General features: G+C 33.1%; 1 protein-coding gene across 2 annotated transcripts in view; it reads right to left on the reverse strand.

Moving 5' to 3' along the window:
• The window catches only part of PCDH17 (protocadherin 17), a 94,307-nt gene that overhangs the window by 43,856 nt on the left and 32,894 nt on the right, over nucleotides 1-17,557 (reverse strand). The window contains exons 2-3 of one of the 2 annotated variants that reach the window (XM_030922406.1): nucleotides 16,037-16,095; nucleotides 15,730-15,899 (exon numbers count right to left, since the gene is read on the reverse strand). In XM_030922406.1, the coding sequence (XP_030778266.1) occupies nucleotides 15,730-15,899; nucleotides 16,037-16,095 (229 nt within the window). Of the gene's footprint in view, nucleotides 1-15,729; nucleotides 15,903-16,036; nucleotides 16,096-17,557 lie in introns of both variants that reach the window. The other variant, XM_010375349.2, reaches the window with a different exon arrangement.

A 17,557-nucleotide genomic window follows, 5' to 3' on the forward strand; every position in this document is an offset into this window, starting at 1 on the left:
AGAGGATTTGTTGGCCAAGGTTAAAAGTTTATATTGTTTTGGAAGTGTTGTGCATTGTAATCGGAAGAGTGAAATCACCTAATTTACATCACAAGTAGATCACTTCCTTGCTAATTGTTGGTGAGTAAGTAACAGGACAACAAAGAAAACATATGACAAACTGAGAGGGTATTTCGAGAAAAAAGGGTAGCCTGGGTAGGGAGATACACCGGGGGTGAGTGAACTGAAGAAATTTCAAGTAGAACTGGGGGACGGTAACGAACAACACGGACTTAATGACAGATGTTAGCATGAGGAAGAGAAAGGATATAGTAATTCCTTTGTTTCTAACTGGAGTGACTAGGTAAATGGTAGGATTATAAGAAGGAAGATGGCTGGGGAGGGCTTGGGATAAAAGTGAAGATAAAATCCTGGCAGGTTTGGGATGGAGAAAACAAAATAGAATATAACCAAGCATGTGGGTCTTGTTGTTGTTGCTGCTCTATTTTAATTGTGCAAAAACTTTGATTAAGTACCTAGAGAACTGTGAAATGTCTTATGAATACAGATGGACTACAGTAGAGTCTCATTGAAGGGGAATTAAATTTGTGTGTATAATACAGATATCTTGGAAGAGTCTGAGATAGTTCTAAATATAACACCCACACTAGCACTTAATAAATACAGAATTTAAAAAATAAAAAGTGATCTTATTTATTGCTCAAAATTAGCAGAAGTACCATTTGGCACTGAGAGGCACTGAATTGGGAGATAGACCCTACATTTAGAATTGTCTTATTATATCTTGCTTTCACCAGTGGTTATATATTAATAAGCTAAGCCTCATATATAAGGGTGGTTTTAGGGGTATATAGAAATTAAATTATTTTTAAATGGCATTAATGTGTTAACACAGAGCTTTTTGTGTCTTCTATCCATTTTCAGTAAGACTGATCAGGGTTAACTGCAGAATCTGTAGCAATAAACTAGAGATTGTTCTGGGTAAAGGCAAGTCATCTATATAAGCACCAAAACCAAACCAAAACAAAAACAAAAACAAAAACAAAAACCAGATATGAGTCTCAGGAGTAAATGCTAAGCAAGGTAAATCAAAAGAATAATACTAATAAATAATCACAATTAATCAGTTGACTAAAGGTGGGCTGAAGTACTCTCAATAAATCTTTGAACTTAGTTATAAAGAATCAGGTTAAACTCACCTTTTAAAAGTAACATATTTTAATTCTAACTTAGAAATATTGATATAACTGTTCTACAAACTCTCCTTTGGACATCATTATCTAAGACTGTAAATAAGTAAAAGGGATGAGAGTGGAAAGAGTACAGACATGGCATAAGACAGACAACTGCTGCACTGCTAAAGGCATCAAAATGGGTAAGTTACCTCAGTTCTCTGATGCTCAGGTTTTCATCTCTTAAAGGTGGTAACAGCAATATCATCAACTTGAGAGATGTGTTTAAAAGCACTTGCTGCAATGCTTGACACATAGTAGATGTTTATTAATATTTTTCTTTAAATTACCAATTATTACTAGCTGATCTTTGTTGTCTGATTGAATAACTTCATATGGTTTGTCGTATATTTATCCTTTTTTAAGAATTTCAGTAGGAATTATATTTAACATAGGAATGTCAGCTCTGGTGTAAAAATGAGTGGGAAAAATCAACTTTGATTATCATCAACAAATAGAAATCAATATTGCACAATATTTCTTCTGAGTTATGCTTTTTTCCAGAATAATTTCAATGAAAGTCTTGGGCACAGCAATTAAATGACATGATACTATAATATACAAAGTTTACAGAGTTTTAAACATGACACTGTCCTTTCAAAACTTGATGAATGATCAGCTTGGCCATCAAGTTATTTGCATTTCCAACCCTCCTCAGGTGTATCATTACATGGTCATTCTAAGGCAACAACCTGACTAGGTAACCACACTGAAAATAAAGTTTTTTTGCTGTCTGTAAAATAAGATTTAAACTCACTAGTATGGCATTCAAAGTCCTTCATAATCTGACCCCAACACATTCTTTTGGTCCAATTTAACTCCATTAAAACCCTATACTCCAATAAAAATATTTTGATTTATTTACCCCTTCTAAATTATGCTATGGCTTGCTACATCTCCAGTTCTTTGATGATGTTAGTATCCCATCTTTAAACACTCAATTCACTTTTTAAATTACTGTCAATTTTTGTAATTTTTATATTTTCATCTGATAGAGAGTCCACTTTCAAGACCCTATTACAAGCTCGTGTAATTTGTGAAGTCATTCCTTATTTGCTTCTCTAACAAAATTAATTATATATACATACACACATACATATATATGTAAAAGTAGATATAACATTTACCTAATGGAATTACAGATCGATAATAGAGAGTTGATATTCTCAAAGACAAAGCACTTCAAAGGCAAACAGTGTCATATACATGAATGTTGAAGTAATATTTACCAAATCTCCTTATCCATGTATTAATTAATGATAATGAGATCCGGCTCTGAACAAACATCAAAACATAACCCCATGAGTAAAGGAAATATTATGAGATTTATATTTACTTCAGATGTAATCTATTGTCTATTGTTTTCTAACAGAGTGGAGTAATGATTGCATACATCATGAACTTATTCTGTATGCATTAAAATTTTCTCAGCTTTTCTTGCCATCTCCCATTAAATACTACAAATACTGTTAGCTTGTAAAGGTAAAAGGTCAGATATCTGTATAAAGAATATTATGTAATGAACACAGTAATTCAAATTAAATAAAATGACTCCGAACAAAAAACAATTTCATCTTTCTACATGAATTCTCAAATCCTCAAAGAAAATAAAATCTAGGACAGGCAAATCAATTTCCATGAAATATATATTTTGTTTTAAAAATAAACCCAGTGTCAGAGGTAAGGGTGTATTTATTATTGGTCTGCAGATCCTAAAAGTGCTATTCAAAATGATCCTATGCTGTGATTTTACATTACCATGTGCCTAGATTACTTTTTAGCCTAGACTAAATAGTCCATCATCACTTATACTCCTTTTTGTTTTTGTATTCAGTCCAAAGATTCCTAACTGCACAATTCTATTACAATTTCATAGAATATTGGATTAAATAATGTATCTTGGTAGTAGATAAATTTTTTTCATTATACAACTCCTTAAATCATCATCAATATAACTTGTCAAGAATTTTAAAAAGGAAAAGCTGTAACATGCAAATTAAATATAAGATAAGACTGCATATTCCTTATTCATAATTTTAAAATAAAAAAAATCCTTATCTTGAAGTAACTTTGTTACTTTTTTGGTGAATAAAACTGACTTGAACTGGCATAGGTTAGTTATATTATTAGTTTACCCCATTTAGTGCGAGTATTCAGATTTTTCACTACACAGTGTTAATGTGTTTGATTATGGATACTGCCACAGAATCCAGTGGAAATGATACATAATGTATGTATATGTACTATAGCACCTTTCTAAGATCAGAAAAATTCTTAACTCTGGAAAGCATAGAGTTTCAATAATTATAGGCCTAAATATCATAACATCAATTTTCAAAAATCCATGAGAACTATGAAACTGAAAAGTAAAGAAAAAATTAATTTTAACATGTTAAAATATTTGGTTTGATATATTCCATGCCCCTAATTCTTTTTTTTACCAATTATAAATATGAAATAATGGCCACATGTGTTTTTGACACATATGCACCTTGTGGTAGAATATCTTGGTAATTTTCTTAGCTTCTCTGAATTTTTACATATCTGAGTGTCATTTATATAAGTGCTTATGTGAAATAAGAGATTCATGGACTTTGCCCTGCACTTTATAGAAAAGATTAGAGCCGCCTATTATAAACTACCAGTAATTGTTTACCCATTTCTTCCACATCTATGTTTATGTTTTCAAATTTATTTCTTCATTCCTTTCTTTACATGAGAAGAGTTTATCTTTACTTTAAAGCTAGCCTCACCATCATGCTTCAGTTAATATCTTTTTTCCCACCTAATCCTTCAATATTTCCTCCTAATTGGATCAGCTACTTCAGTATATTGACACTCAGTTTTCTTGAACAGTAAAACGTTTTTTCATTCATAGCACTATCTTCCTTAGCTACCCCAGCTCCCTCTCCGTTACTTGCTATGTTTTCTTTGAAACAGGAGGAAACTTTCTGTCTCCAATCTCTGACTATAATTCCTTGGCATATCCCTCTTTAAAAAAAAAAAAAACCTATTTATCATATACGATATGATGTTTTGAGGAGTGTGTGTGTGTGTGTGTGTGTGTGTGTGTGTGTGTGTGTATATTCACACATTGTGAAATAGTTAAATCCGGCTAATTAAAAAATGTATTACTTCACATAGTTATTATGTATGTAGGGAGAACACTTAACATCCACAGTCTCTGCATTCTTCAAGAAAACAATATATCATCTTTAACCATAGTCACCATGCTGTACAAAAGATCTCTTGAACTTATTTCTTCTAACTGTAATTACATATCCTTTGACTTACATCTCTCTAATCCTCTAGCCCGGCCTCTCAACCACTTCAGCCTCTGGTAACCACCATTTGACTCTCTACTTCTGTGAGATCAGCTTTTTTGGATTCCACATGAGTGAGATCATGCAGTATTTGAGTTTCTGTGCTAGGATATATCCGTTCGAAATCTCTTATCTTTTAACATCTTAACTCGTCTCATGGAAATCAGGAGTGACCTACCAGTTGTCAGATTGCATAGTTGTTTCTTGAACTTCATTGTGTTAGATTTCTCTAAAGAACCGACATTGTGTGTTTTTGCCTAGCTTCGGCCACTGTGACTATATAGCTTCCTACCCCTTTCCTTCCTTACTGACTATGGCTTTCCTCTTCTTGCTGATAACTCTTCTGTCTCTGTCTATTCTCCTCTGAACACATCAAACAGTTCATTGAAACATTGTATATATATATCTTCTATATTTCATGTTTGTTTATGCTGTGTAAGTTTCTCCTTATCTCTCAAAGTAAAATTCTGTTCATCTCCTAAGTCCTAGCTCAAATTTTAACTCTTACATGAAATCTTCACTAAATAAGTGTTAGCATTCTATCTCTCCTCTTTAAAAGCCCCAGAGTTTTTCAGAGTATTGTTGTTTATACCTAAACAACAATACATTATTTTCTACATTTTACTATATTTTCAATATATATTTCATTTTCAATACTAGATTGTAAATTCTTTGAAATAGTTTTCATAAGTCCCAAGAGAGTCTAGGGAATTTTCTAGGAATCCTCACTGGAATATAAGCTCTATGCGAGCAGGAATGTTTGTTTCACTTACTACTCAATCTTTCACACTTGAAACAGTATCTGTCATGGGCCAGAAGTGCAATATACATTTGTTGAACAAACATTCAACATGACAACTAAGACAGTCCTATATGCATAGTGGGCACGAGACAACAAGTTAGTTAAAAATTCAAAACATATTTTTTCAAGTAAATGCTTCTTCTTTCAAAATAGTGAGTTTGAAAAGTTATACATTTATGCCAGTCACATATAATCACTTATTTGGGACTGCCCTCCGAACTAGTTTGTGAATCATAAAATACCAACTCAGTATATTTTATTTTAAACAGACACAGCATTATTCAGCTAATATATTGACGTAATTTGGCTATCAATTATACTTGACCGGAAATGAAATCTAAAAACTGTAAGTTTCAGTGAAATATCTCATCTGGGGGTCTCTAGATTTTGGATTCCCACAGAACATACTGAATATTTTTCTTGGCAGGCTGAACTATTACTGACCTCTTCCTCTTCCTAGCTTCTTAGTGTTGTGTTCTGTGGGATTACGTTATGAACCCTATTATCTTTACCCTATTATCTTTTCTCCCAATATTCTTTCTCATTAATTTACTTGGATTTAATTATGGTTCTATGCCAATAACTTGCAAGTTTATATCTCCTGACCTCTCTGATTGCCAAACTGTGATTGCCAGCTGCCTCTTCTGATAATTCCCATATGGGTTGCCTCAGACATTTCTAATTAACATGTCTAAATCTAAACTCTTCTTTATAAAGCCCAAATGTTGTTCCTGCAGTGACCTCACCCTGTCTTCACCACCTTAGTAAACTGGACTATTGTTTAGGAAGCTACTTAAGTCACAATTCTAAAATTCTACAACAACACATCAAGTTTTATACTACCTGATTTTTTTCTGAAGGTTTTCTCAAAGATCTGGTTAAGTTTTTTTTTCGTTGTTGTTATTTTTTGTTTTTCCTAGAATCCCTGGAAAAAAATTTCAAATGTTCCACATTACGGAGTCAATTTTAATAAACATATAAGCATTGGACATTAAGAGATAATTAACACATACATAACATTAAAAACTTAATTAAGGCAATAAATAATTCAATTAGTATTCCATTTAGTTAGACATTAAGTCATTTTTTTTCCTTTAGAATTTCTTATCCCAAAAGCTAATTTCAAATAGAATGCTAAGCAATCCGTTATCATTATAAAAGTAGTGGTATGTATCAAAACAAGTTTTTAATCATTTACTTTGTTCATTCCTCCTACCACTTCACTACTCTGGATCTCATTTTCTCTTGCCTTGGACTACCTCCCAAGCTTCCTAATTTATTCCTCTCTCCCCACATATTTCCAGAAACATCATCTCTTTAAAATGCAAGTTTGCAATGTTACCTCCTGAGCACCCCTAATAGCTCTCTATCAGGCTTTGCATCACTGGGCTTCTAGCCACCTCCCTAGTCTCCTATCTGCCATTCCTAGTCTCACACATCGCTACTCATCTGCACCTCACAGCAACTTGCCATACACTGGTTCACTTCATCTGTGCTTCTGAGTGTTTCCTGTCATCCTCCCTCCTCTGACTACTCTGCCAAGTGTGCAGAAGGGTCTGCTCAAATGTTTCTTACTCCACAAAATCTCTTTGATTCCCTAAATCTGGGCTGGGTTTTCATTCTACATGAATTTTGTGGACATATGTCTCACTGCACTGACCTCATAGTTTACATGTCAGATTCTCTTCAGATTCTCTTATGACAGTGTGCGCTCCCTGAAAACCCAGTCTATGCCTCAGCTCATCTTTGTATTCCATGGTATAGCTGTTTATTTTAAAACAGTGAGTGAATAAATGAATGAGTTAAAAGCTTTCCTGTTTCCATGATTCCTTACAACACTAAGGAAAGAATCAATGAGCAACAGATAAGAGAAATGGAGATATTGTTCACAGACTGACAAAATATATACATCCTAGTGTTTGGTGATAGTGCAGTAGTGTCAGTGGGTACATCTGAGCTTTCATTCAATATATGTTAAAGGATCAAGAATGAAGCTCTCAAAAATGACCACTTACATCTTCAGATTTCCTCCAGGTAAGGAAATAAATGGTGCTGCTACAGGTTTGATGTGCCTATTTGGAGACTTTGAAGTCTCTATTGTGTGTTACAGAAATGGCTTGGTAGGATGGAAAGAGTCCTAAAGTGGAAAACTACAAACCTGGAACTAGTATTGCCTTTGCCACTAACATGAAGACTCCATGGAAACTGTTTTCTTACTTATAAAATGGAGACATTATACTTCAAGATTTCTTCTCACTATAATGTTTTGTAATACGGCTTTTAAAATAACAGAGAACTTCTAATATTGGAACATGCTCTCAAAGTAAAGTAAGAGAACATTTCTGGGGAATGTTTTGGACCTATTAAATTAACAAAATTATTTCCTTAAGTTCTTAATTAACTGATGCTGATAACTAGTCTTAATTTTAATAGTGTATGGGTACGCTCCTAGTTTCATAAAAGTGTACTTAATAATAGTATATGATTTGTCTTAATAAAAAATGAAAAAGGTAGGCACAGTGGCTCTAGCTTGTAATCCCAGCACTTTGGGAGGCTGAGGCAGAAGGATTAGTTGAAGCCAGAAGTTCAAGAGCAGCCTGGCCAATGAAACAGGACCCCGTACCCACAAATAAATTTGAAAAATTAGCCAGGTGTGGTGGTGTGTGTCTGTAGTCCTAGCGACTTTGAAGGCTAAGATAGGAGGATCACTTGAGGCCAGGAGATCAAGGCTGCAATGAGCTGTGATTGCAATATTGCACTCCAGCATGGGCAATAGAATGAGATCCTGTTTCTAGAAAGAAATAAAATGAAATAAAAAAAAAACCAACAAAATATTGTCATTATAATAAAATCTAAAAAAGGAAAATCCTCTGATGTGTTGAGATATTTACTTGAGAAATACAATAATTATAAGGCAGGAGAGGGCTCTTAGGACTTTTGGAAATACGGTCCCAGCATTCCCTATTTTTATTCCCTAATTTTAGCAAAAGCAAGATATTCTCAAAATCACATGAGTCCATGGTAAATCATGCAACACTTGTTAGGAGGCTTTACAATGAGCAACAAATATGAGGATCATAAAAATCTCTCTATTTTCATGATACCAGCTGCTGGATTCTAGAAGCAGATGTTTGCACATGTGAAAAATATATTGAAACTTTTAAAGTTAGGTAAACCATGGGGCAGTTGCAAACTTTAGTAAGCAAAAGTAAGCTGAAGCTGCATACAATTTGGGAAAAACACTTTATCCAGAAAACATAAACAGAGATGAATTTTGAAAGTCTTGAAAGACAGCACAGGAGGGTGCAAAAGTTGACACTGAGATGCTATTAGATAAATGCATTCTAGTAAAATCTTACAGGGATTGAAAATAATTGGAAGTCCTGGCAAATAGTGCGGTTTCTTACATGCCACCTATGTGAATTACAAAGCAACAGTGTCCTTAAACATTTCTAAGTATTTTTTTTTTCCTGGTATTAAACATTCAATAGCTTCTTCCTGTCCCCCATATATGATAGTAATTTTCTATTTCCTTCCTAAGACAAAATGACTATTAATAAGCTTACAGCAGCATTTCCTTTGAAAATTGTTTTCAGAGACTGGCAGGTGGCCACTACAAGGAGGGACACAGTCATCACCTTCATGTTCTTGGTTACGCGGAAGTGGTTTTGTGGCAGGCCAGGTCTCACTAACAGCTGAACAGCAGATCTCTGTGACAATGGTCTCAGCACAGATTGAGTGGTTAGGTTAAATATTAAAAACTGAAAGAGCCAGTGCCCCTAAACAAAGGCTGGAATGTAACAAAAGTCCATCAAAAGTCTTGAGTAGGCCTTTCCTGGGCCTAAAAACATAACAAGATAACAAAGGAATTCTTAACAGGACAAGTTTGATTAAACAGGTTCTATTAGGGGTCTGAAGAAACTTCTCAGACCTCCACAAACAAATTTTATTGGAATGTCTGAAGGAACTTCCCAAACCTCCATGATTTAGCAGGAGACAAGATGAGGGTATCACCCCTGGCACCCGGACCCATCTAGATTAAGTAAATTTACTGAGGCTCCAGAGGAAGGTCTTCAGGACTCTGACCTGAGTTATAGATTAGAAGAAGTTAATCACTTATGTCTTTGGACAAATGCACACTTACACATGGGCATAAGCTTTGAAGGTTTACAAGCTCTGGAAAACTTTGTAATTTTGACTTAGTCTGGTGATATTTTCTCAGCCTTTTCCCTGTACCCGGTTACAGAAATAAACTCTCTTCTTTCCCAGTTCATCTGCTTCTTGCTGTTGGGCCACAAGAATAAGCATCTAGACCCTCTCTTTGGCCTGGGAAAAGTTTGGCTGTTGTCTGTTATGGGAAAGTCTGGGAAAAGGCTTCGACTCAATAATTGGAAGAGTCAGAACTGCAGTAACCATTCCACAGACTAGAACACAGAAAGAAACAATTCTACTACTTTTTTATTTAGTGTCAGTTATAAGGAAGATTGTAAAGTAAGTGGTTTATGTTCAACACCTTATACCTCTAGCTTACTAACTTCACACAATCTGAATGTGTGGTTCTACACATTCGTCCCCAGGTAGGCATGAGCCACGACTTCTATTTCCTTGCTATAGCTTTCTTAAATAGTTCCTTCATGGTAAAATACAGGTTGTAGAAAGTTTTTTAATCGGTTTCATTTTCAAACATAATTCGAAATATGATGAAATTTCAGTTATTATATGGTGAATTAGAAAGGGAGAGTTGAGGGAGTGAAACTCAGAGCCTCCCCCACCCCCACCTCTAGGCAACTGTGAAATTACATAACAAACACTGCTCTCATTTAAACTAGTCTAAGCCTATTTTGATTAAGGTGCCCCCAAGCAAAATACAAATACTAACTTAAAGAAACAAACAAATATTTATTAGCTTTACTTTCTGTGATTTTCTAGAATGTTCTCTAGGAAGAAAAAAAAAAAAACATCCTTAAGAAAGAAATTTAGTCTTAAAACTGGAATTCACTAAAGTAAACCAAAGATATTTGATATTTCTATTACCGTCAACTTTTCATGCATTTTAAAAATTGGATTTGAATCGGGAATTTCATTATACAATTTTTTAACTCAATGTCATTTGAGAAGATAGATTTTCTAACAGTAGAGGCAGGAGAAGGAAGCCATAGGATTAAATAGAAAACTAGAAATTACAAGGCAATGAAATAAAATGAAAAAATGAGAAAGAATTCGAATGGCAATCCCTGGGAAGCAGAGAAGTCCTTGAATCCAGTCACAGGGGAAGGCACCAACAGACGGTCACCCAAAAGGGTGATGTTAGAATTAGTTGGCACACAGGTTGTCAACAGAATTGTAATGTACAATTCTATTCCACTAGCTTCAGGCTTCAAGGAGTTGGTTTCAGTCAATCATAAAGATAGCAGAAGGCTGATCATCCTTGGAAAATTGGAAACTATCACTTAGCCATCATTAAGGAGCTCAGAGAAATTGCTGGTAAGCATTTATAAGGACTGTACATTTATTATTTAGAAATCAATGGAGACTACTAAATTTTAGAAAATGCTTATTAAATCTTTTCATGAAGAAAAAGTTATTGCTAACAATCAAAACAATTTACAGGGCTTCTAATGGATAGAAATTCATAGGTACAGTACTTACTTAAAGAAGCTAAAGTGTGAATAATATTCCGAGGCTTAAGAAAACATTAGCTTCATAACTCTTAAAAGAGTTGTATTATTTATAAAACTATATGTGGCTCTTCTTTACAGAACTAATACTATATTTATTTTCATTAGATTTTGGTATAGATCAGTTTATCTTCTTCCAAAATATAAAATCAGTTAAAAAAATCAAATATATTTTTCTCAATATTCCATGGTTTTCTTTTCCCATTTTTAAAATAAACAATAGTTTATTAGGTAAAAATACATATTTACCTTTTTTATTAAGTAATATGCTATTATGATACTATACAACTTCCAAAACATTTGGAATTTTTAAATCTACCTACCTACTGTATTTTATAAAGGATGAAGGGGAGAATATGGAGAAAATCTAATTAATTAATAGAAAACTAGGGCACAAACATGCAATAAAATGGAAATTAGGTACACTCTTTGAATTTTTTTCCATCACACTAAAAGAAAAAATAACCTCTTTCTACTAAAGGGTTTATTAACATTACATCCTTAAAGCTGTCTTCAGCTCTAGTACAGTATATCACACCTTCAATTAGCTGCTGAATTCTTTTAAATTATCTTGCCAAAATAGTGGGCAATACATTACCTTTGGTATGTATTTGTAATTAAACTAATGGTGACAAAAATCCGCAAATATCAGGAATGGAGCAAATAGAAAAAATTTCACTGCACAAAAGATGAGAAATGAAGTAATATTTGAGCTAATAAAATAAAATCTCAAAAGGCCTAAGTCATTTCCAAATAAAGGAAAACCATTATTAACAAAGAAAGTATTGAAAATGTGAAGATTATTTTTGAAATTGATTTTCATTTCGAAATTAAAGAAATATTTCAATTTAAATATAAAACATTTTTCTAAAATAAGATCATTTTAGTTGGAAAATAATCTAATACAAAAATATAAAACATAATATACTACTGAATTTTAATTGAAATCTGTGTAATTTACTGCTACACATTTTTAGTGAGAGAAAAAGACTGATAAACACGTCTCCTTTCATTTGGCTCTAGTTTTTTCTCGTAAGAGAAAATTTACTTTTGCTTTTTGGATAATTTTGAAACTATTTAAATTAGGGTTTAATATTTGAAATCTACATGAAATAATGATTTGGATATGACTGCCATCATCTCTCATCTATAAATAAAGTTGTTATTTATATGTGTGCTTGACTTAATTGTGGAATTGTCTCTCATGATGTTGTTCAAATAGAATAACTAAATATATTGATCAAGACAATAGCTCTTGCTTCTTTAACATTTTAACATTATTTCTGAGTAAACTACTCATTACATGAATAGTATAAAACATTGTTTGAAAGAGCAGGCTTTGAATATATTTTTTTAAATTTCTATACTGCCTTCACTACTTACAACTACAGAACATTAAAAAACAGTTACTTAATAGTTACTTAATATCTACTGAATGTGAGAGTAACAGTATTTTCCTATCTATAAATACCATGAAAATTAAATTGGGTAATATGTTTCAGGTACTGAGCAAAATACAGTAGTTCAATCAATGCATATGAAAGATTTTGATCTTCTCCCCCTTGGTTTGCACACATTAACTCAAGTTTTTACTTACTCTTTGATGTTTATTCAATATCTTCTTATAGCAATGAGTCAAAATGGTTATTTGAGCAAAGTTTCCCATTTGGAGACAAGGTTGTGTAGAAAATAGAAAAGTTAGAGCCATACGCAAACCTAGGATTAAACTCCAACCTACTGTTCCAGTTAATAAACTTCAAGTTAGCTTATTTTTATATGTAAGATAAAAATAAAAACTTCTTAGAATTTGTAGGTTAAACAAGCTAATGTTGAAATTATTTGCACTGTTTATGGTAAGTGGTAAGAACTCAATAGATTGCAGTCCCCTCCTCTAAATCTAGATAAACAGATACAAGCATAGATACTTGAAAGACAGACAGACTGACGGATAAAATAGTTGACATAGACAATGAAGATAAAGAGATATACAGATGAGAAGTAGAGAAATATAGGAGGATAGAGGACACAGAAAGATGAGAGGAGAGAAAGCAAAGGAGGGGAACATGAAGAGGGAGAAGGAGAGAAAGACAGAGAGAGTGATCGCCCATCTGTAATTAGCTACATATGATTACTTAAAGGCAGACTCTAAGTCAAATTCAGTTTTGACATTTCTGAATAATCTAAAGTTTCCTTTCATATTCAAAGCACTTAATAGATATTTATTAAATGAATGAATAAATCAAATCAATGGATCAATCAGTGAAATATTACTTTAACTAACTTTAAATATCATGCTTTAAAGTGGAAGCCAGTCTTTTACACATAATTCAAATAGATTATTTAAGTGTATCTTCTAGATTCATAATAATTTTCCTGTATTTATTAATAGGAATGTATGGAAGTTTCTTACTTTACAAGAGATATTTCTAATAGGCATTCTTACTCTTAGACTAGCAATTATTTCCTGTGCAATATTAATTAAAATTTATGGGCCGGGCGCGGTGGCTCAAGCCTGTAATCCCAGCACTTTGGGAGGCCGAGACGGGCGGATCACGAGGTCAGGAGATCGAGACCATCCTGGCTAAGAGTGAAACCCCGTCTCTACTAAAAAATACAAAAAAAAGCGAGCCGGGCGAGGTGGCGGGCGCCTGTAGTCCCAGCTACTGGGGAGGCTGAGGCAGGAGAATGGCGTAAACCCGGGAGGCGGAGCTTCCAGTGAGCTGAGATCCGGCCACTGCACTCCAGCCCAGGCGACAGAGCGAGACTCCGTCTCAAAAAAAAAAAAAAAAAAAAAAAAAAAAAAAAAAAAAAAAAAAAAATTATGCCATCTTTGGCATTCTTTTAAGAATAATAGCCACCTTCCTTAGACTTCAATTTTCAATATCAAAATTGAAAAAAGGGCTTTTTAGTATAAATTGCATTTTCATACATAATAAACAAGACCACTTCCTTTCTCAATGAGAGAATATACACAAAATTCACTCCTATCAAATACATTTCTAAGTAGCGGTTGGCAAGGAATTAAAGAGTTAATGTGAACAGCAGTTTTTTGTTGTTGCTTTTTTTGTTGGTTTGCTCATTTTTTAAAAAGTTAACAGAGTTTCTCATAAAGATACGATAAACTATTTACTTACTTCAGGAATTTTCATAAGTAGCCAATCAATTATCTATCAATCATTTTATGTGTCTTGCACATAGATGGGTCTATTTCATGCTGTGTATTTACATATCAAGTTTCAACAACCCATTATTGAAAATGTATCTCAAAGATTCATATATTTTATAAAACCACAGAGCTATAACCCATCATGACCATTTAAGTCACATCGAGTAAACATACACATTTTCCGAAAATGGGAATAATAAATAAGGATTCACATTGCTTTTATTAAAAATATTTTTAAAACAATATTGCACTATTAACACAGAAAGTTGCTATGGTAAAAGATCATGAAAAAAGTAATCAGTCTAGCAATTATTACTTTGAAAACAGCTTTTTCTGAGGTCAACCTTAAAATAAATTCAGCATAATTATATTTAGTCCAAAAATATTAATATATATTTTAACTGAATATATATTTTGTTTTAAATATATATATATAAGCATATATAAACATATATGTATCTACTTATATATATGGGTATATTAATATTTGCATTAAACATTTTAATATAACTAGAAAACTTAACACTGTATCTGTTGAAGTATATATGATAGAACAGGCTGCCCTACAGGCAAAAATTTACTTTCTATAAATAATTAATCAATAAATGACTTAGAGGTTAGGTTCACATATTTTAAAGGTAGTTTCTCATTCAAAACAACTGAAATAATAAGTGTAAATATATTTAAATACTACTAATATTATGAAGACTATTAATATATCAACTAGTCTAGTGCACTTGTAATTGTAAAATCTGATTTATACTATAGTTCTTTTCATTTTCACAGTAGGACATAAAAAAACCTATTCACAGTTTTTAGTCTTACACATAAGAGTAGCTTAATTTACTTTGGATGAATCATTAGCAAACATTTCATTGTATTTAAAACAACAAAAACATTAAAATTAATAAAAAGTGGTATGAGACCAATAAATTAGAGATAAAATTTTACAAAAATATATGCGTTTATTAAGACACATTGTTTTATTATCCATTTCATATCCATGAAGTCTTAGATATAAATTAAAAGAAAGGCAAAACTCTGGTTTACCTATGACTCTTGAAAAACTATTTTGAAGCTAAAATCCAAACAAAAAACAAATCAACAAACACTGCTAAGAGCTATAAAATTCCAGTGATTTCATTTTACCTAAAAAGTGTTGAATTTACTAATTTTTATACTGCAAATTCATAAATATACATATCTAGCTAATAAACGCCATATTTTCCCTGTTAGTATAACTCCAAATAGGAAAGGGTAGGAAATGTCTATGAAATCAGAACAATCAAGTGACTTTGGTCAAGTTCTTATTTTAGGATTAATGAATGATACCCAGGGCCCTCCTTTTTCATTTTTGACTGTGTTATTCAATGGTTGCTTTTTGTCTGGGGCAACCTCAAGTTTTGCTGTTTCTTTGCTATATTATCAATGGTCCATTCCACTGTGATAAACTGCAACTCTAGATCTAACAGGTTTATAATGACTGCTTAAGCTTTACACTTTGTAGGCATTGGAAGACTTCACTCACCTTGTTCAAGTGGTTGGCTTTTGGTTGAAGTAGTTTTCATCTTGAGTGCCTCCCTAACAGACATGTCACAGCAGGAGCCTTTGTTAGTGTCTTGGTCACTGTCAGCCTGATCACTGTCCCCGTGCCCACTGTCTCTCAGGCTGGCTCTTTCTGGGTCCTTAAACGTGGAGCTACTGAAATACATATAAAGAAAAAGAAGAGAAAGTGTTGTCTCTACTAGTTTGAATCTGCAGTGTAGTCTCTTGCAAAGCAATTTTGACACGAATGCAAATGGGGAAGCTGAGAAAAGTTATTTAATAGGCCTTACCTTTGAACAAACTGCTGCCTGCTGCCCATGTAATTGGGCTCTGCGGGAAAATTGTCTGTCTGTGAAAGAGAAGGAAAAAAATACGTATAGTTGTACACTGGACAAATCTCCTGGAGAGCAACAAGATTTCCTAGTGGAAAAATGATTAATAATTCAAAAATTCCCTTAATCTTCAGATTTGTATATTTTAATTAAATTGGAAATTGCTGACATGTAATTATGTACTCAGAACAATTAAATGATTCCGGTCCACAAATTACCTGTTAAAGTAAACAATGAGCCTGTCATAGCTGGCATTCTCTTTCACTACCAGGATGGATAACACTGTCTGTGTTGTTTCATTACTTAGATATTAAGATAGAATATTTGTGGGAGGAGTGGGAAAATGACCTAATTTCTCCATATTAAAAGTGTGAATTATTTAATAATACTCATTTTTAAACATAATTACATCATCTGCTGGGATTCTATGCCTTTCTTGATGTAATATCATTTAAAGTCACTCAATTAAGAGATGCAGGGCCTTTCCTTCAAATTTTGCCAGTAATGGATACAAGCATATCACATACGGTTGAACTCATAGCTATAATTCATTCTCAGCTACAACCCAACTATGGAAATCAAATAATCCAGTGAAAATGGATTTCTTTTACTTCCTAGTTACCAAAAACAAAACAAAACAAAAATAAGAGAGAAAAAATTGTTACTTAAAATGTAAAGACATTGAGAAACCAGGCTTGCTTTTGCAGTTGTTTTTACTGCTTCCAAACTGACATGGAGGTCTGCCAAAAAGAACTGAATTCTCCTTGTATCATGGAACAGAGTCTTTTGGGAGAAAGAGACTGGATCTTTCATAGATTTCCCTATACTGTACATTCATACACATTACTTCTTCTTGCAGCTGACTCAGTGACAAAGCTTCTCCTGTTTTCTGCATCACCTCATATTATACTCTGAAGCAGCTATGGGTTCCTACAAGATCATCCAGCATACAAGTATCAGTGACACAGGGATCATACAAATAATGAAGCAGAGGGCCCAAGGTAAGACTTAATGTAGTGCAATATGTGCTTTCCTTATGAATAAGGCTAATTTAAAATAAGATACTCTTTTTTTTAATTCTTCACATATAATAGTATAAAGTATTTGGCTTTGTGAGCGATTACTGAAAAAAGAAAAAGACATGTTAAGAATGATAGTTTAAAGTGTTGATAAGTAGTATAAAGTATTGATATCATTAAAGAACGATAGTTTAAAGTATTATGTGAGTTTCATTGTCAAGTTTGGGGACAGAACCCCCACCTCAAATTTCTTAATATATAACCTTGTTTGGTTTGTCCAAATGACCTTTATCAAAGTACATGCAAAGATGAAGTGAAGTACTGGAAGACTTCACTCACCGGCATCTCAAAGGACATGCAAAGATGAAGTAAAAAGGGTGGATTCATTGCTCACTCCTAACCATCTTTTACGAGCAGTTGGTAGCAGACACTTTCCATTAATGTATTGTATTAATTTCTA

Source organism: Rhinopithecus roxellana, chromosome 18 (genome assembly GCF_007565055.1).
Source record: "Rhinopithecus roxellana isolate Shanxi Qingling chromosome 18, ASM756505v1, whole genome shotgun sequence".
Classification (NCBI taxonomy): domain Eukaryota; kingdom Metazoa; phylum Chordata; class Mammalia; order Primates; family Cercopithecidae; genus Rhinopithecus; species Rhinopithecus roxellana.